This window comes from Petaurus breviceps, unplaced genomic scaffold (assembly GCF_028583685.1).
Source record: "Petaurus breviceps papuanus isolate PSGF00001 unplaced genomic scaffold, PetGlider_PUasm1.0 37, whole genome shotgun sequence".
Classification (NCBI taxonomy): Eukaryota; Metazoa; Chordata; class Mammalia; order Diprotodontia; family Petauridae; genus Petaurus; species Petaurus breviceps.
This window is the reverse complement of record NW_027186296.1, coordinates 2,942,358-2,963,898: the sequence shown is the minus strand read 5'-3', so window position 1 is coordinate 2,963,898 and position 21,541 is coordinate 2,942,358. Positions and strand designations below refer to the sequence as shown.

General features: G+C 35.0%; 1 protein-coding gene across 3 annotated transcripts in view; it reads right to left on the bottom strand.

Moving 5' to 3' along the window:
- DPH6 (diphthamine biosynthesis 6) overlaps positions 1-21,541 on the bottom strand; it is a 499,664-nt gene that overhangs the window by 272,942 nt on the left and 205,181 nt on the right. For all 3 annotated transcript variants that reach the window (XM_069097640.1, XM_069097641.1, XM_069097642.1), the window contains exon 7: positions 178-272. In XM_069097640.1, the coding sequence (XP_068953741.1) occupies positions 178-272 (95 nt within the window). The remainder of the gene's footprint in view (positions 1-177; positions 273-21,541) is intronic.

Genomic DNA, 21,541 nt, shown 5'->3' with positions numbered 1-21,541 from the left:
GTCAGGTATTGATTTAGGTATTCAGAGGACTTTGCCAGTATTAAACAAATTGAGTGTTTGTGAACTTAGAGGACATGTTCTACTTCTGCCAACAAAAGTTGCCTCAAGCTCAATGTTAAGTTGTTTCTATCACTTAAATTTAAGAAAAGAAAAGAAAATGCTGAAATGGTATCTTACACAACTACTTTCTTCTTAAATAGAGGGCAATCCAAAGTGAATGTTTCATACTCCCCACCTTCTCCACAGACATTGACACCATACTTCTTAGAGAGCTGAAAAATAAGACAAAAAAATGGAAAATTTAGGATCTCACAGGGAAAAAAAAAAATCACCTATCTTTCTGCTATTATTTAAGAATTATGTATTACAAAATGGAAATTATGTCTTTTTTGTTTTAAAAATTATTGGTTGGACTTATTTCTTTAAAAAGTCAAGCTCTAGGGGTAGCTATGTGGTGCTGTGAATAGAGCATTGGCTCTGGATTCAGGAGGACCTGAGTTCAAATATGACCTCAGACACTTGACATACTTACTAGTTCTGTGACCTTGGGCAAATCACTTAACCTCAATTGCCTTGCCTTCCTCCCTCCAAAAAAACAACCAAACAAACAAAAAAAGTCAAGCTCTAATACAAATTGGCTTTTTTTTCTATTAGAAGTCTCTTTAAGAAGTGCATTCTGAGTCAGAAGTTAGGCTCTTGAAAATCCATTTGGGAATGTTAGAAGTGGTTTCAAAGGGGGGGAAAAACACCCTCATAAAGAAAGCCATTCAAAAAAAAAAAGTAATAGTTTTTGAGCCACTGGTTTCGCTTATTTCTATCTAGTTTTAATAAGGACCTTCCATTTTTAGAGAAAAATGTAACTGAAATGAAACAGCATTTTGATTCATTTTTACCATACCCCTAGGAGGACTGCTCAAAAAATAACGCCACAATTTAGCCCACCTGATGGCAGGTAATCTGGATTGCAGGCATCAGAGATCCACATCTTTTACAAATCTGCTTTTCCCTCCACTCAGCTCACACCCTTAGTTCAGATCCTCATCACCTTTCACCTATTATTCTGCAATATCTTCTTAATTGGTATCCTTTCATTTTCTTTCCTTTCCAATGTGTCTTCCACACAGTTGCCAAACTGATATTCTTAAAACACATATCTGACTGTAAGTTCATTCCCCTCAATGAAAAATATTCAGTGACTTTCTCTGCCTCTAATAAAATATGAAAACTCTTCAGCCTGTCATTTAAATCCCTTCACTACTTAGTTTCCACCTACCTGTCTGGTTTTATTTCACATTCTTCCCTTATATACACTATTTCGGGCAGTGGCCTTCTAGTAGTTCTCTGGATACAACATTCCATCTTCTTTATCAGTGCCTTGCACAAATGTTCCTCCAGGTCTACAAGGCACTCCCTTCTCACCTCCACAGGGAAGATTTCTCTTTTCCTTCAAAGCATAGCTAAGCCTCCCCTTTCTACACAAGATCTTTTTAAGGAGTACTCTTCATCTTGGAATTACTTTGTAAATATTTTTTATATTTACTTAGGTATATTTTCTATTCCCCAGTAGCCTCCCAGTAAGACCTTTGAGAGTAGGAAATATTTCATTTTTATATTGTACCCTCTAGTATCTAGCAAAATGCCTATGCTATTAAGAATTTAGAGTCCAACCCCCCCACCCCCATCCCCACAACTCTCCCCCCTAAAAGTTACATATATTAATAGTGGCAGCTTGGTAGCATAGTGGATAGAGCACTGGACCTGGAATCAGGAAGCTTTGAGTTCAAATCAGGACTTAGACAAGACCTAGCTGTGTGATTCCCAGAAAATCACTTAACCTATCTATTTGTCTCAGCTTCTTCATGTGCAAAATGGGATTATGATAGCACTTACCTCCCAGGGTTGTTGTGAGGATAAAGTGAGATAATATTTGTAAAGTTCTCTGCAAACCTTAATTGAAGCACTTTATAAATGTGTGTTATTTTAATAAATATTCACATTTATAATTCTTTATGGTTTTATCAAGTGGAAGCACTTACATAATTCATAATATAAAATAATAAGGTTGCATTTAAAAGAAATCCAAAAAAGCATTGGATCTTTTATTTTAAATGGGTAGAAAAAGCTTATGAAGACTGTATAAAGACAGTGAACCTAGTAAAATTTACTGAGTAAAATGTATCTTTTCTGAACCCAATGTAGAGAAATTTCATCACTTCTGCGTCATAGGTGAGACAGGACTTAAATAAATTTGCCCAAGTTTCTCTGTGGTTAAATGAGGGCCCCTATCACATGAGGCTGCCTGAGTTAATTAGTCTAGTCAAATAATTGTTTTTTTTTTTTTTTAAGAAAAACTCCAAACAGTCAAAATGGATGTTCTAACACTGAGTAAAATAATAAAAGAAAAATGAAAAATAGTAAAAAAATAAAATAAAATAACCAGCACAAAGAGTATGAAAACTCAATTTCACAACTGGAAGGCAGTTGAGTTCATCTAATCCATCTACTTTACTCTACAGTTAAGGAAACTGAGTTCTGGAGAAGTTTAATGATATGCCTGAGCATACATACCATGTGAGGGGGTTGTTGTGGGCTCTGGGATGACTTCACAGACAAGGTAACATTTGAGTAGAACCTGAGAGTCTGACTAGAAATTCAACAGAAAGAGAATACTATAGAGAACAACTTGACTAAAAATAAAAAGGCAGGAGAGCATAAAGCATGGTTAGGGGATGCTTGCCCTATAGGTAGTTGAGAGTTGCAGCTGTGGAACTTGAGAGGTTAGGGCTAAAATATGTTAGAAAAATTCCCAGTAAATCTTGGTGATTAAAACAGGATACTGACTTGGGAGAATTCATATTGCAAACTCATCACTGTAAACCTGACAATAACACTAAATAAACATACTAATTGTCAAATAGTCTAGGAGTAGAAAAGAGAGAAAAGTTTTCCTAAAACTCCAAAAAAATCCCCAAACAAATACCAAAACATTTTATCTTAGGAAGTTTAGTTATTTGAATTCCAAAATATAAAGTTGTGACCACATAGGAAAAACCTAGTACTAGGATTCAGGAGTGTTAATAACTATCGTAGGCAAATGGGAATATTAACAGTATTCTGCTTCAATTTAATTCATCCCTATACATATAGTTATTTTTGCATCACAATTACCTATAAATGACCTTGAAAATGGTAAGTATTTTAAAAATATTTACTGAAATTGGAATTTCTCTTATTTGTTCCAGTTAGAGATTTAATAAATCTTTTATTCAAGTCTTAAAAAGGTTGCTGCTGCATATATATTTGTTTACAGGTTTAAGCATTAATAATGGATAAGTTATATAGTAACTACTATATATTAGGTACTGTACTAAGTGATTTACAAATACTATCTCATTTGATCCTCATAACAATCCTGCAAAGTGGATGTTATTATCATCCCCATTTTACAGATGAGGAAACTGAGGCAAACAGAGGTTAAGTGACATGTAGCTAGGAAGTGTCTGAGACTGAATTTGAACTCTGGTCTTCCTGACTCCAGGCCAGTGCTCTATCCACTGTATCACCTAGCTGCCCCACATTAATCCTATGTTGATTTTTTAGCATTCAGCAATAGTATTCCATCTTCTGAAAAAAGTAATCTAGTATCCACTAAAGCTAGGTTTTGTTATTTTACTGATGATTGTGAGATGCTGGTAAATGTTACCTCACTTATTAATATCTGCTTATATAACTGAACGGACTGTGCAATTTAACATTATCCCATATGCTGGCATTTGGGACAGGGAGTGCTTGAGATAGGGAATGCTTCCAAATATTTGTGCCATGTCAGAAACTGATCTCTTGGTCAGTATGTGTTCAGGCTTTATCAGTTATTGGATGACTTTATACATTCCCTTATCTGTAGCTTCTCACAGCCTACAGACCTATGTGCATTATTGCTTCCATGCATTCAGTTCAACAACTAGTCCAGAACTGCATATCCTTTCACTTGTATTCAAAGAGATGATTTCTTAGGCTGATCTCTGATTTTGTGCGCATAACATTCAGAAACACAATTTCTCATGTTGCTGAACTTTCCTGGCTACCTGCCCCTTATATACCTGAACCATAGACACAGATGTTCTATATAAATCTCCAGGGATAAGTTTTAACTTGAATGATCCTGTCAGTACTTGCCACTAAAACCAAGCTGCCAGTTGGGGAAAAGGGAGAAAGGTAGAACAAAGGACAGGAAACTAGGTGGGCTCTCAGAATTTTGATAGCAATTGTTTTAAATTCATTTATTAACGATGTCAATTACTTTATTGTCAGCATGCTACAGTTACTGGTAAAACAATAGCTTCTTGCTTCAAAGGAGTAGGAAAAAACTTCATTTCCATTTAATATCTAAATGGTCAAAGTTAGTCCTAAAAAAAGAAGCAGTGATCATAAGCATTACACCAAACCATCACATAATGTAGGTCGATCTCTGCTAAGGTGAGTAAGATATGGGTTTATTTTACTTATGAACAGAATGATTGCTAAAAATAGCACCTTTTTATGTTACTCTAACAGTTGAGTGTAAGTCATAGAAGGTTTGACAACTTATCTATGGCTTCACTTGGGAAACTTTTGAAAGTATCATGAATCAGAGCTGTCAACATCAACTATTTCTGAGAAGAGAAAATAAACGACCTTGACCTAGGTCTTATGAAATACTTTTAACTAAAACCAAAACAAAACTGCCACTCTTCTTTTAAATCATTATACTACAAACTCCAAGAATGAACATTTTTTTCTCAATGTTGGGTCCAAAAGTAATGTACTGAATGATCAGAATAATGGGAGTGGATAGGATGGAGGCGGGAACTAGAAATAGACTCTTCTACCATAGAATCTTACATTTTAGTCTGCATCAAGCCCATCACAGTTCATCTAATACAATATAAAATATTTCTAGATTGAATGTATGACATATTCCCTGTGTCTGACACCTATTCTGAATCTCATTTTTTTTCTAATAAAATGACCTTATATTTGCCCCCTGAATTACCAACTTCCTACTTTCTGTCTCGCTTTCTCTATTCTAAGTTTATCTATTTTTCCTAGTTCCTGGTCCATTCTTATCACACAAGACAGATCTATTTATTTGTTTGTTTAGATTCAGGTCTATGATTTCATTGGAACAGGGAACTTCTGTGGTGGAAATTCTTTTCCACTGATGTAGATAAGTAAATTTTCACTCTTGTAATTTACAGAGTTGCCTAGGACACTAAGAGGTTAACTGAACTGCCCTTTTTCAGACTACTACAATTAGTGACAGAACTTACACACAAGTCATCCTGACTATCCACAATGCCACACTGATTTCCTTTAAGACAGATAACATATTTATAATCCTATAGTATTTGAAAATGCTCTTTTACTTTTGAACCAAAACACTATTTCCCTAATCCAATGCCAAAAATCATTAGGGTTATGCAATAACCTGAGGTCACCCATCCTATCTTTTCAGCATAATGTCATACAATTTTGTTCCCTGTATTCTTTAGCCAAAATCACCATTCTGAATAGATGCACAACAGTTTCCTATATTTATGCTACTGTTCAAGCTGCTTCCTATGGCTACAGTGCCCACTGCATGCTGAACTCAATTCAACTCAACTCAATGGATATTTTTTAAGCACCTGCAATGGTTAAGGCACCGTGCTAAGAAGAGGAGTTGCAAAAACAAAAATGCAATTGTGGTTGGTCATTGAATGAAGCAGAGTTTTTAAACTTTTTAAGCAGTTTCTTAAGTTGTCTTTATATCAATTATTGTATAAATTGTTCTCTATAATCTGTCAGTTTACTATGTTTCAGTCTTAAAAAAATAATTCCAAGTGATCTAAAACTACTTTAGCAATTCCTTACAACTCAATGACATTCCATTATGTTAATATACCATAATTTGTTTAGATATTCCACAACTGAAGGGTACCTCCTTAGTTTCCAGTTTTTTGCTGGAAAAGCAAAAAGAGCTGTTATAAATATTTTTTAGAGGCAGTTGGTGGCTCCATGGATAGGATGCTGGGCCTGGAGTCAGGAAGACCTGAGTTTAAATCCAGCCTCAGACACTTCTTAGCTATGTGACCACGAGCAAGTCACTTAACCTCTGACTACTTAACAAAATGGATCCACTGGATTTCCTGGTGAATGAAATGGCAAATGACTCCAGTATCTTTAACAAGAGAACCCCATATGGGGTCACAAAGGGTTGGTCATGACTAAAATGACTGAACAATAAATAGTTTTGTATATGTGGGTTCCTTGCTTCATTCTTTGCTTTTCTGGGAAGTATAGACCTAGTAGTGGTACTCCTGGATAAAATGGTAAAAGGTTTGAGAAGTTTTTGGATCTAACTGCCTTGCAGATTAGGTAGGCCAGGTCACAGCTAAGTTAACAGGAAATGAATGCACTGGTTTTTCTTAATCCCTCCAGCATTTATCCCTTTCCTTTTACGTCAACTCTGTCAATCTTTTAAGTGTAATGTACCTCAGGATTATTTGTTTTAATTTGTACTTCACTATTTGTGATTTTGATAGATTTTGTATCACTATTGATAGTTTAGATTTCTTTGAAAACTTCCTTTTCACATCCTGTAACCATTTATAAACTAGGGAAAGGCTCTTATTCTTATAATTTTGAATCATTCTTTATACGTTTTGGAAATGAGACATTTATCAGAAAAATGTGCTGCAAAGATTTTTTTTAATAGTTGTTTCTCTTCTATTTTAACTGCAATGGTTTTGTGTGCCCCAAACCCTTCTTAATTTTTTTATTATCAAAATTGTCCATTTTATTTTATGTGATACTCTCTTGGTCATGAATTATCCCTCTGTTCACAGAAAGATAATTTTTTCCTTGCTCCTCTTCTTCATCTTTCATTTAAGTTTTTGTCTAAGTCATGTATACATTTGGAACATATCTTAATATATATGTGTAAAGTGTTGGTCTAGATCTAGTTTCTGGTTATTCTCCAGTTTTACCCAGCAGTTTTTGTTGAACAGTGTCTTTATCCCAGAACTGTGGTCTTTGGATTTATCAAACACTAAGTGGCTCTGTTCATCTACTTAGGCATATTATTTACTTAATCTACTCTATCAATTTACCTATTTCTTAATCAGAAGAAAAGCATTTCGATGTTTACTTCTTTGCAGTATTGAGATATGATTTGAGATCAGGATTTTTCTGCATTAGTACAAATAATCACATTTAAATGGTGTGGACTTGAGGTTGCCTAATAATGTGGTTCTGCATGTTTTTATGTTTAATATAATTATGTTAACTCGTTATCTAATGAACTATTCTTGTATCCTTAGAATAAATTCAAATTAACCTGAGTGTATAATATTTTGAATATGTTGCGATCTTTTTTGCCAAGAATTTATTTGAAGTTTGGTTTCCACATTACTTTTTTATTAATGCTATTGACATATAGTTCATATTCACTCTTTCACCCTTTCTTAAAATATATCAATAAGCTCTTCTGTTTTTTTTTTGGAGGGGGGGGAAGGCAAGGCAATTAGGGTTAAGTAACTTGCCCAAGATCACTCAGCTAGTGTGTCAAGTATCTGAGGCTGGATTTGAACTCAGGCCCTCCTGCCTTCAGGGCCGGTGCTCTATTCATTGTGTCACATAGCTGCCCGTAAGCCTCTTCTTTTTTAGGTATCATGATTATATTTGGCCAACAGAAGGCATTTGACAGATTTTTAGAAAAAAAAAATATACAATATAGGCATTAACTGTTCTTTAAATTCAATATAATTTTCCTGTAAATTCATGTGGACCAGGAATGATTTCCTTTGAAAGACCCTTTACTGCTGATTCAATTTCATTTTCTTCAGTAAGATTAAGATCTATACTGTGAATTTGAATTTTGTATATTTTTTTAGATAATCTAATCTTAAATTTCATTTAAATCCTTAATTTTGTTGTCTTATTAAGTAAGCTCATGTAATTCTTACTTTCTGTTCATGCTGATTTTTATTTTGTTAACCTGATTTACCTTCCTCTTGCTTTTAATCAATGTACCTAAAATTTATTGATTTTGCTAGTCTTTTTAAAGAAACATTTTAAAGTCCTATAATTTCTTTTTTTTTTTTTTCTGGAGGAGGGAAGGCAAGGCAAATGGGGTGAAGTGACTTGCCCAAGGTCAAAAAGCTAGTAAATGTTGTGTCTGAGGTTGGATTTGAATTCAGGTCTTCCTGACTCCAGGGCCAGTGCTATATTCACTACATCACTCTGCAAGTCCTATATTTTCTTTAGTCTTTCTCTATATATTTCTAAATTTTAATTTAAAAATTTTAATTTTAAAAGTTCCTTCTGTTATGCTTATTTGGACTTAAAATTTTAAATTATATATGCAGTTCATTGATACTCCATTTACCTAATTTGTTAATATATGCTTTTAGGAATATTCATTTTCTTCATAAGACTGCCTCAGATGTATTTCATAATTTTCGTATATTGTCTCATCACTACAATTTTCTTTTACACAACTATTGTTTCTGTAATTCATTTCTTTGACTAACTCATTATTCAGCATGTCATTATTCAGATTCCATTTAGGTTTGTTTTCCTTTCTTAGATACTATTTTATTGTATTATAGTCTGCAAAGGACATATTGTTGCTTTTGTTCATTTGTTTTTCTATTTTGTAGCACATATTCTATTTTTATAAGGGTATTATATTGTATTGATAATTGTGTATAAACTTTAATGTTCCCATTCAGAAGATATCATAATTCTTTGACCTTTAAATTTTCCAATGGTTGGCTTCATTTTATGATTTTCCCTGGGCTTATTTTTTCTGTAAGATTTGTTCATTTTTGAGACAAAAAAGTAAGCTATTCTACTATTAACATGTTACACTACATATTTCTTTTATATTAAGACCTTATGAACTAAGGTATCATGCTATTTGGTGTACTTATGTTTAGTATTGATATTAGTTTGCCATCTATGATTAAAGTAAAAAAGTTTCCTTTTCTCTCTAATGATACTGTGAATTTAAAGATAACACTATTACTATTCTTGCTTTTGGAATTCACCTTATGAATAAGAAATCTTATTCTAGCTAATTATTTTGATTCTGTATATTTTGGATTTCTTTCCTCCATACCACAGACTGTGGGATTTTACTGTCTTATCCATTTTGTTTCTCTCCTTTATTTTATTAGACTGTTTCATCCATTCACATTTAAGTGCTTCCTCCAATGTCTTTTTAGCATTATGTTTTTTAAATCCCTTCACTTTTCTTTCATAACTATACTTAGCTAACTTTTTTGTATTTGTTTTTGGAGTACTTACTAATAAAATATTTTACTTGCATTTATTTTCCCCACTTTTTTCTTTTATTTCTTTGTTCATTTTAATTAAAAATGTTTTTCTATAAATTTTTAGTTTTCAACATTCATTTCCACAAGATTTTTGAATTCCAAATTTTCTCCCCACCTCTCCCCTCCCCCATCCTGTGGTCTGTTCTGTGAGTGATCTCAAGCAGTCTTTTCTGCCTTGGAAATATGAGTATTCCTTCTCCATGGCTGCTACAAGGTGGGCCATGCCAGCGTTCCTCACACCAGAACCAACACCCAGGACTGCGACTCCAATCCAAGCATGGGTAAAGCAAGAAAATCCTGCCTCAGAGCCAGCAAGGAGATCCCTACAACCCTCTCTGATCAGTTACTGAATCCCCTCACTATCTGGAGGCGAGAGCTCCAGAAGCACTGACTGCTGCCGCCGTCACTGCCACTACCCTGGCTCTGCTGCCAGACTACACTACTCTCTCACCCAGGTCTGACAGACTTTTCCTACTAAACTCCTAAGCTATCTTTGGCATTTTGGGTTGAGAAGTCTAGTAAGTGCCACACCTGCCACTGATTCATTGCCTTGAGGCCTGCTCTGGCCCCATCTGTGCCAGCGTGGCCCATATTGGACTGCGCTCTTCCCTCAGACTGGGGCAACAGACCTTTCCCATCGACCTGCCAGGTTGCCTTGCACTAGAAATTTGTTTCATTCTGTTATTTTGTGGATCTGCTGCTCTAGAATTTATTTATTAATCAAATACTTTATTAACTTCTAGTTTACATCATTCATTTCTGCAAGATTTTAAGTTACAAATTTTCTCCCCGTTTTTCCCCTACCATCTCCCCAAAATATCGCCTCCTCCAATCTGATCTCTCCAATATCTTCTCCCATACCCCCCTCCAACTTTCCAATAGGGCATGGTGGATCTCTATGACCCAGTGCCTATATGTCTTCTTTCCCAGTTAGATGTAAAATAATATTAATAATAGTATATATATTTTAAACATTTGATTTTAAAACTTTGAATTCCAGATTCATACCCTTCCTCCCTTGTGACCCACCCTTACTGGGAAGATAAGCAATTCAGTATAGGTTGTACATGTATAGCTATGCAAAACATTTCCATAGTGAATGTATTGCAAAAGACTAACTATATTTCCCTCCCTCCTATCCCACCTCCCACTAGTTCTATTCTCTACTTTGATCCTGTCCCTTTTCAAAAATGGGTGTTTACAATTTCCCTTCCCTACCTGCCAGCCTGCCCTCCCTTCCATCATTTACCCTCTCATTCCCTTTCCCCCTACTCTCCTGTAGGGTGAAATACCCTATTTAGTGTGTATGTCATTCCCTCCCTAAGCCAAATTCAATGAGAATAAGGTTGACCCATTCCCTTTTGCCTTCCTGTTCTTCCCCTCCATTGTAACCATTTTCCCTTGCCTCTTCTATATGAGATAGTTTACACCATTCTGTCTCTCCCCATCTCTTCTCATTATATTCCTCTCTCACATCTTAATTTGATCTTTTAAGTATCATCCCTTCCTATTAAATTGGTACTGTGTCCTCTATCTATGTATACCTGTACACATATATACACATTCACATATATATATTCATATGCCCATATACCCTACTATATGGACATATATGAGTGTATATATATATACACATATATTTTACATATATATACATATATATATACACATATACACACATTTCTATTCCCTTCAACTATTCTCATACTGAGAAAAGTTTCATAAGTTACAATTATCATTTTTCCATGTAGGGATGTAAATAGTTCAACTTCAATCAGTTCCTTATGATTTCTTTTCCCAGTTTACTTTCTCATGCTTCTCTTTCTTCTTGTATCTGAATGTCAAATTTTCAAATTCAACTCTGGTTTTTTCATCAAGAATGCTTGAAAGTCCTCTATTCCACTGAATGACCATATTTTCCCCTGAAACATGATACTCAGTTTTGCTGGGTAGGTGACTCTTGGTTTTAATCCTAGGTCCTTTGACCTCCAGAATATCATATTCCAAGCCCTTCAATCCCTCAGTGTAGAAGCTGCCAGATCCTGTGTTATCCTAATTGTGTTTCCACAATATTCAAATTGTTTCTTCTTGGATTCTTGTAATATTTTCTTCTTGATCTGGGAATTCTGGAACCTGGCTATAATATTCCTAGGAGTTTTTTTTTTTGGGGGGGGATCTTTTTCAGGAGGTGATCAGTGGATTCTTTCAACCTCTATTTTGCCCTCTGGTTCTAAAACACGAGGGCAATTTTCCTTGAGAATTTCTTGAAGGATGATTTCCAGGTTCTTTTTTTTTTTTTATCATGGCTTTCAGGTAGTCCAATAATTTTTAAATTATCTCTCCTGGATCTATTTTCCAGGTCAGTGGTTTTCCCAATGAGATCTTTTGCATTGCCTTCTTTTTTTCATTTGTTTTGATCTGCTTTATAGTATCTTGATTTCTCATAAAGTCACTACCTTCCATTTGCTCCAATCTAATTCTGAAGGAATGATTCTCTTCAGTGAGCTTTTGAGATTCTTTTTCCATCTGGCAAATTAGGCTTTTTAAGGCATTCTTCTCCTCATTGCCTTTTTGAGCCTCTTTTGCCATTTGAGTTAGACTATTTTTTAAGGTGTTATTTTCTTCAGTCAGGTTGTTGATTCTCATTTCACAATTTTCTTGCATCCTTCTTATTTCTCTTCCCAATTTTTCCTCCACTTCTCTTATTTGCTTTTTAAGGTCCTCTGGCCTGTAACCAGCTCATCTTTTTCTTTGTTTTTGGTGCAGGAGTTCTGACTTTACTGTCTTCCTCCTGTTCCATGCTTTGCTCCTTTTTGTCCCCAAAATAAGAATGTAAAGTTGGGTTGCTCTGTTTGCTTTGCTTCCTTTGCCTGCTCATGTTGCCACTCAATAATATGACTTTTGGGCTTTTTGCCACAGTAGGACTCTGTCAGCAGACAGGGTAGCTTCTTCCCAAATGCTGGGTTTTTCTCAGCTGCCGGAGGTATTATTTGTGTGCACTCTCTGAAGCCTCCACACACTCTGGCAAGCTGGTCGCACACCCTAGTACCTCTACCCTAGACCGCAATCCAGATCCAAGCAGGTTAAAGTAAGAATGATTACCCCCAGACTGATCCCTTGGTCCCCTTACAATCTGCAGGCCAGTAGTTGAAGCTGCCATGTGGCAGCGGCTTCACAGCCATGCCACCTCAGTGGCTTCTCATCTCAGGAGCAGAGGGCAACCTCACTCCCAACTACTAGATCCCAAAGTCCACCCTGCAGTGACCTCTTACTGTGTCCTTAGCATCTATGTGTTGATAATTCTGGAAACCACCACAACTTCTGGTGATCTGAATTCCCTACTGCTGGTGGCTGGTCAGGCCCACCCTAGGGCTAAAACTTCCAGCTCCTGAGAAGCCTGGGTCAGCTCCCAGAGTGCTGTGCTGCCCTCTTGCTGCTGGCCCACCAGGCTGTCCTCATATTAGCTTCTCTGTATCATTTTGTGCGTTCTGTAGCTCCAAAGTTTCTTCAGAGTCACCTTTTACATGAATTGGAGGAGGTGTGAGCTGGAGCCCTGAGGAAGTCCAGTTTCTTCTCAACCATCTTGACCCCACCCCCCTGCTCTAGAATTTATTTACAGTCATTTTTACAGGCTATTTGGATGGGTTTAGGGAAGAGCTCATGCATGTCCCTGTTTTACTCTGCCATCTTGGCTCCACCCCTCTTTATTTTTATTGATTGGGGTTTATGGGTTATGTCATTTTAAGACATAGATTGAATTCCATTGCTTTTTGGTCATTACTAGTACATTCCTTTCTGTCATTTTGTGTGAACTACAAAAAAATCTTAGGTTATCCAAATTTCCTATGCTTCAGGTTGGAAGCTAAAATTTATTATTTGCTGGTGAAACCTGGGTTCAATGTCGAATTCGGACACACAGTTAGGTGTCAATTAATGCAAAACTGGAAATAGTACAAATTGTAAAATGTTAATTGATCACATTTAATGTGAACCAAAAGATGGTGTGGTAGACAGAATGCAGGGCCTGAAGTCAGGAAGACTCATTTTCCTGACTTTAAATCCAGTCTCAGACACTAGGTGTATGTCCTGGACAATGTCACTTAACCCTGTTTACCTCAGTTCCCTCATCTGTAAAATGAGCTGGAGAAGGAAATAGCAAACCACTCCAGTATCTTTGCTAAGAAAACCACAAATGGGGTCATGAAAATTCAGACACAATTGAAAAACAACTGAACAACAACTAAAAAATTCAACTAATATGAGGTGTGTGAGCCGAGTTGAGGATTCAAACATGAGGAATCACAGTGCACTCACCTATCATTTTGTGTAGATATGATGCGCTACTGTACCACTTTGCCAACAATTATGGTAATTTTTAAAAAGTATGCTTAACAAAATGAACTCAAAAGAAGAACACTTTAGATGGAAAAATTACCAGTGCAAAAAAAAAAAGGCATATCAGTATATTTTAAAAATTCATTAAGTTTTAAAATTTTGATTTTGATCACTGTTCTATTACTTTGTAATAAGCTTGAAATGAAAATTATTTTTCTTGTACTTTGCTGTTATATTAAGTTAATAAGTGGATAAAAAACCTCATTAAAATATTTTTAAATTACATTTTTCCATTAGGCTGGAAGCAATAACCAATATTTTACATTTACATAACAATATTTTACGTACCTTGAATGAGCAAATTAAAACAATATGACCACTACTTCACAGAATTCATCATTCACAGTAATTGACATGTGGCTGTATTGGCTGTGTGACCATAGGCATGTCGCCTACCCTCTCAGTCTTCTAGGCAACTATGATTACAAGTTACAGAAGATGCATTGGTAGAAGTTGTTTTCTTATTTGGGAGGTTCCCTACAACAATGAAATCACAGGAGCAATCTCTATTCCAATTCCTTTCCCTTGTCACTAAAATTTTTTCAATTTAAAGACTATATCTTTTGGAGTTCATAATTTTTTTTTCTTCTTCGTGGCAGAGTTTTCTGTATTAAATGATTCCTATATTATTTCCTTCATTCTAGCATTCAGGTTTTTTTACTTGTCATGTTCTTCTGGGAGACCTATAATAACTAAGTTATATCCTTGGGTACAGTGTTTTCAGACAGTTACTTTGATTTGTGTAGAATTCTTATATTCATTTAACATGACTACCTTTTGCTTCTCTCCTGCCAAATTTTCCTTTACTTTGGGATGTGTGTTACAAATGTGTTAATAACTATCACTTCTTTACACAAATTCTAAATCATGGATTCATTTTTTTTTCTAGTCTGTAATTGTGTTTTTGTAATTTTATGTTGAGAGTTCTAATTTCTAAGGAATATTCATTCCTAATTTCTTCTTTCATGCATTTTATTTATCTTTAAAACCATTCTGAAGTTTTATTTTGTTGTTCTATATTCTCCTGGGAATCTTTCATCAGGTATCATTATCCCTCATATTATAATATTTATAATTTTCTTCAATGTGTATTTTCTTCAATGTTTTATTCATTCTTCCTTTTTTTGGATCTCTCTTGACTTATCTGCTCTGTGTGGCCTTTTATTGAGGTTTTTTTTTTCCCCCCTTGATATGTTTTGTGTCTCAGCATCCCTTTTGTAGCTGTTCTCCCTTTGCTGATAAGCAGTCCTTTCAGGATTCATTGGAAGGCTGGGTCAGTCTTTTTGAAGTGGTAGAAATAGGGTTCACGGGCCTAGACTGACAACATGAATAAGTTCTGGGGAAAAGGGAACAACTCAAGTAGGGTTTTAATACCCCTACCTTTGGGCTTAGTGCAGCCCTTCCTCTCTGTCTCTCAGTCTCATTCATGTAACTAAGCAGACTCAGTGTTTTCCCCTAGGCCCAGAAAGTAGGGGAATTGGGGAGGGATAGATGTTCAAACACGAGTCATCACAGCCTCATAGAAACCTACCTAAGGGACAGGTCCCAGTGAAAAAAGTAGCATATTTTTAGGTTACTTGATTCCTTCTAAGCTTTCTTCTTTTCTTTCACATGGCCAAGGGAAAACCAGTGTCCAATATTTCTAATGTGGGAAAGGGGGCAGAGGTAGGCAGAGGGTATCTGGATCATATCTGAAGCAACTGAACATCCCTTCCTCTAGGACTGGGCTCCCAAAAAGTCTGTGAGTTTGCTTGTACTCCTGCTGATACACAGAGGCTGAGATTACAATGGATCTCTTGTACAATTTCTTGCATGCTGTTTCCCCACTGGAATGTGATTGAGCTCCTTGAGAACAAGGGTCATGGTTTTTTGTTGTTGTAATTTTTTCCTTTCTTTTTATCCTTATCCCTTAGCACAGTGCCTGCTGACACAAAGTAAATGCTTTATAAATACATATTGACTGACTGGAAAGAGAAAGGTGCTCAGTAAGTACTCCAAGTATTAGAGGTCTCCAGTGTAATTCATAAAGGATTTTATACCCTGTGGGTTCTTTGTTCTGTTGATCTGAACATAATTATTCCACATTTGGCACATAAATTGCTCTTTAGGGAATAGTTGAAGATTTGAAAATGTTTGGAGAAAGTAACTAATCTGCAAAACTGTATATTGTGACATAAAGAAGAAATCTTAAACATAGTTTACACATGCTAATGTGACAAATTTACAATAAAATAACCAAAAATACATACATAAATGGAGAAATTTCATAATTAATAAATAAATGACCAAATAGGAGAAATGATGCAAAATTATGTAAAAAAAAAGAGGAAAATGTATATGACTGACCATTTATATCAAAAGGAGAAAAGGGCAGCTAGGCAGCACAGTAAATAGAGCACCAACCCTGGAATCAGGAGGACCTGAGTTCAAATCTGACCCCAGACATTTAAGACAAAAACTAGTCATGTGACTTTGGGCAAGTCACTTAATCCCAATTGCCCTCCCCTCCCCCCTCCAAGAAAAAAAGGAGAAAAGAAAGCTACTTAACCAAGAAAGACAGTTTTAAAAACACTAGGAAAACAACAAAGGAATAACATCCAAATAAGCACAAAATAGGACATTTGTGAAACTTAAGGAGAGATATAAAAAAGGAAAAAAAATTAAAACAAATTGAACAATCAAATAAAACTGTTTTTTAAAAAATTACTAACAAACTTGAGAAAACATAACTAATTCCATTTTTAAATATGGAATGAACAAAAGTGAAGTAGGAAAATTAAAATGGGAAAATTCATAACAAAGGGAAAAAAGTTATAAGGGCTGAATTATATGACTCATTATTTTACTCATATATATATATATATGAGTAAAACTCAGAACATAAAAAAAAGATTCAGTTTGTATCTAAGTATAAAACACTAAAACTAGAGACAGAGTCAAAATGGTAGAGTAGATGGAACATTCTAGCTGAACTCTCCCAACATTTGCCTATAAACAATTTAAAAATAACCTGTCAAATCAAATTCTGGAGTGTCATAGCCAATAAAAGGTTGGAGTGAAACCTTTTTCTATCCCAAAAGAATTTTGGAGATTGGAAGGAGAGGTCTTTGATGCTCGAGTGAAAGCTGTCCCAGAGTGCTAGGTGGCATCACAAGCTATGGCTTTTGAAAGCTACAGGTTAATAGCAATAGCAATAACAGTTTGGGGAGCTCTCCCCACTCAAGAGACAGTAAGGGTATTGGACAACTGGTGAAAAATAGATTACAACGGACCCCCATGTGGCCACTGAGCATAGGATCTGATGCCACTGGGCAATTTCAATGCCCACTATATAATTCTAGGTTACATAGAGAGCAGGGTCTCTAGTTCCTAGTAGTAGTTCCAGGGCAGGGATAGGAATGTTAGAGCACTTGTGTTCATAATGGAGCAAGGTCCCTTCTAGCATAAGGGCCAGAACACAGATCAGAAAAGCAGTGACCATACCTCTCCCCAAATCACACTGCTATGGAAGCATCAAAAACTAACAGAACTAGCTGTGAAAATAGCAGGGTAAAAAAGTGTGATACTTGGGAAAGTGAGAAGTGAGTAATGAAGTAATAAGCAGAGTGTAATTCTAACATAAAGTTTAAAGTCAAGAAATAGTTTGGAAAAATGACAAAAACATCAACAACAACTACAGCAACAAAGGACCTGACCATAAATAGCTACTAAGGTGACAGAAAAGCTCAAAATACAAATTTAGAAGACAATGATGTGAAAATATCTACAAAGAAAACTTCAAAGGAAAATGTAAATTGGACACAAACCCAACAAGAATTCCTTGAAGAACTAAAGAAAACTACTTTTTAAAAAAAATTAATAACAAAAAAAGATTTTTAAAATGAAATAAGAGTGGTAGAAGAAAAATGGAGAAAAGAAATGAGAGCAATACAAGAAAATTATGAAAAGCAAATTAAGAGTTTGGTAAAAGAGACACACAAAAAAACTGAAGACAATAATTCCTTAAAAATTAGAACTAGGTAAGGGGAAATTAATGACTCCATGAGACATCAAGAAACAATTAAAGCCAAGAAAATGAAAAAAAAAAAAGGACAACATGAAACATTTAACTGGAAAAACAACTAATAGAGAATACGAATTGAGGAGAGTTAATTTAAGAATTAGTGGACTACCTAAAAGCCATCATCAAAAAAGGAGCCTAGACACTATATTTTAAGAAACTATAAAGCAAAACTTCACAAATATTTTAGAATCAGAGGGTAAAATGGAAACTGAAAGAATTCACCAATCACTTCCTGAAAGAGATCCCCAAATGAAAACCCCCACAAATATTATAGCCAAATTCCATAGCTTTGAGGTTAAGGAGAAAATACTGAAAGTGGCTGGCAAGAAACTATACAAATGCTGTAGAGCCATAGTTAAGATTACACAAAGTTTAACAGCTAACATGTTAAAGGACTGAAGGAGTTGGAATGATATTCTAGAAGGCAAAGGAGCTAAGATTTCAACCAAGAATTACCTACCCAGCAAAATTGAGTATAATCTCTCAAGGTAAAAAAAGATATTTAATGAAATAGAAGACTTTCAAACATTCTTGATAAAAGGACCAGAGATGAACAGAAAAATCTGACATTCAAGCACCAGACTCAGGATAAGTATAAAAAGGTAAACATGAAAGAGATATCATATAGGACCTTAATAAGATTAAACTGTTAGCATTCTTATATGGGAAGATAATACTAGTAACTTCTAAGAACTTTTATAATTTCTCTTAAAAAGTATGGAAAGGTAAGAAAGAGTGATGTACTGGGAGAAGGGGGGAAGAGAAGAATGAGGAAAAATATCTCAGATAAAAGAGATGCACAAAGAAGAGTATTTATAGGGAAAGGGAAAATGGGAGGGGGCTACAGGAAACATTTAAATCTCACTCTAATTTGAACTGGTTGAAAGAGAGAAGAATGCATACAGTAACATCCAATTGGGTTATTATAGAAATCTATCTTATACAAAGAAAAAGTAGCAGGAAAAAGGGCTAAAAGAAAGGGGAAAAGGTTAGAAAAGGGAGGGCTATGGGCAAATTAAGTGATCAGAGGCAAAACATTAAAACTAACACATAAGGATAAGGAAACAGATAACCTACATACTCTAATCTCATATATTGGGATATTGGTCATAAAAACTGAATAATTCATAAATGATCTTCTGTAGAAAAATATTTATGGTTCAAAAAAATTTATATTGTATTGAATATTTAAAATACAGATATGCTACTTCATCATTTAAAAAGTAGTGAAAGGGGTCAGCAAGGTGGCATAGTGAACAGAGCACCAGCCCTGAAGTCAGGAGGACCTGAGCTCAAATCTGACCTCAGACACTTCACACTTATCAGCTGTGTGTCCTTGGACAAGTCACTTAACCCTAGTTGTCCTGCCTTTCCCCCTTAAAAAAACAAAAAAAAAAAAAAGGAGCAAAAAGGCACTCTACACAACCTTTTCTATGGTTCCAACTCCCAAACCAGGAAAAGATAAAACTGTGAAAGGATCAATAAAGGAGAAACATTCATGAACATTTATGCAATCAACAATATTAAATACAATACTTGATAAAGAGAGCACAGAAAAGTAATCCTTGTCTTCTAATCCATTATAACTAAGTTAAGGTTTATACCAGAAATTCAAAGGCTGTTTAACATAGGAAAAATTAATAGGAATAATCATATTATAAAGAACAATAATAAGAAATGACATGCCCATATAATTGGATACAAAGAAAGTAACTGATAAAACAGTATTCATATACATGAAAAATACTAAAAATAGATTTAAAAAAGCATCTTCTGATCAAAAAGCAAGAGAAGGCATTATTTGTAATGCAGAAATAGTGGAAGTCTAGCCATTAAGACCAGGAGTAAAGCAAGGCTATCCAATGTCCTCATTATTCTATACATAGTACTAGAAATGTTAATTACCCCAATAAAGATATGAAAATCAAATTAAGGTACTAAACAATAATAAACTTCTGGTGTCCTTCCTTCCCCCTTTTTATCAGATATTTTTTATTCATTTCATATTTATCCTTTACATGTATTTTCTATGCAAACAGATATGTAGAAGTTGCTTCCTATATGGAATATAAACTCATCGAGAGTAGAGATTATTTATCAGTATTTGTCTCACCAGAGCCTAGCACACTGAGATATACACAGTAGGCATATTTTAACAAATGTTTTAGAGTTGATTATCTGATGGATAAGATAAACAACAATTAAAATGAACCTAAAACATTAAATATCTGGAATTTATATACTAAGAAAAACACAGGATGTATCTTAGTAGAACTTCAAAACAACTTTCATAAAAATAAAGGGGGATCTAAATAAATGGAGAGGTATTCAATGTACATTGCCAGGTTAAGTCAATAAAGTAAAAATGGTTGTAATATCTAAAATAAATGAGAGATCTAACATTACACAAATCAATTTAATAAAGAATATTATAGAATAAGATAATAATTACAACAGTAATAATGGCTAACATTTATATAGCATTTAATATATCCCAGGCACTATGTTAAGCACTTTACAATTATCTCATTTGATCCTCATAACAGCCCTGCAAGGTAGGTGCTATAATTATCCCCACTTTACAGATGTGGAAACTGAGACAGAAATTATGTGACTTGCTCAGGATCACACAGTTAAGAAGAATCTAAGGCCAGATTTGCATTCAGGTCTTCCTCACTCCAAACCCAGCGCTCTTTTTACATCTACCTAGCTGCCTCAATAACAAGAACATTTAGGGGAAAATGAATTATTATTATTTGCTTTTTGGAAGGCAGTTGGGGTTAAGTGACTTGCCTAAGGGCACACGGTTAGTTTTTTTTTTTGTGTGTTAAATGTCTGAGATCTTATTTGAACTCTGGTCCTCCTAATTCCATGGCTGGTGCTCTATTCACTGCGCCACCTAGCCACCCCAATGAATTATTTTTTTAAGGAGGTAATAAAGGTTATTTAGTATTGTCAGATTTGTTCAAATAATATTACAAAGCAGTAATTATCAAAATAATCTGTGTTAAAAACACAAAAATTAGTGAACAGATTAGAGAATAATGTTTAGAAGGAAATTAGCAGAGAGAGTAGGCAGTGGAAGTCAAGGATTTTACAAACAACATACACAACAGAATATAGCCTTTGATGGGAAAGATTTAGCTGCTAGATTGTTGGAAAATGCCTTCTGCAGAAAGTGGTTTTTGAGCTGAGTTCTGAAAGGGGCTAGGGTTTCTAAGGAGTAGAAGTAAAAAGACAGATTGTTCAAGGCATAAAGGACATCCCATATCACCATTATATACAATTTATTTTTTGTTCTAGACTTGGTATTTCATTGGTGAAAGGAGCTTACACTGTGGAAACTCCTCCATGTGTATATTAGCAACTCAATGGCAACTTACAATCTTAGAAAGTTACTGGGAGTGCTCTGCCTTGTCCATGGCATCGATATCTACATATCAATCAATCAAAAAGATATATTAAAATTTTCTTAAAGACAATTTTCATGGATATATTTTGTTTATGCACCAAGGACTGTCCTAGATGCTAGGGATAAAATATAAAGAATGAAACCATTTCTACTCTCAACAAAATGCTTTTGTTCTATTTCCATTCCATTAGATATATGCCTACAGTTCTCTTACCTCTGGCTTTGTGTTCTCTCTCTTTCTCTCTCTCTCTTCTCTCTCTCTCTCTCTCTCTCTCTCTCTCTCTCTCTCTCTCTCTCTCTCTCTCTCTCTCT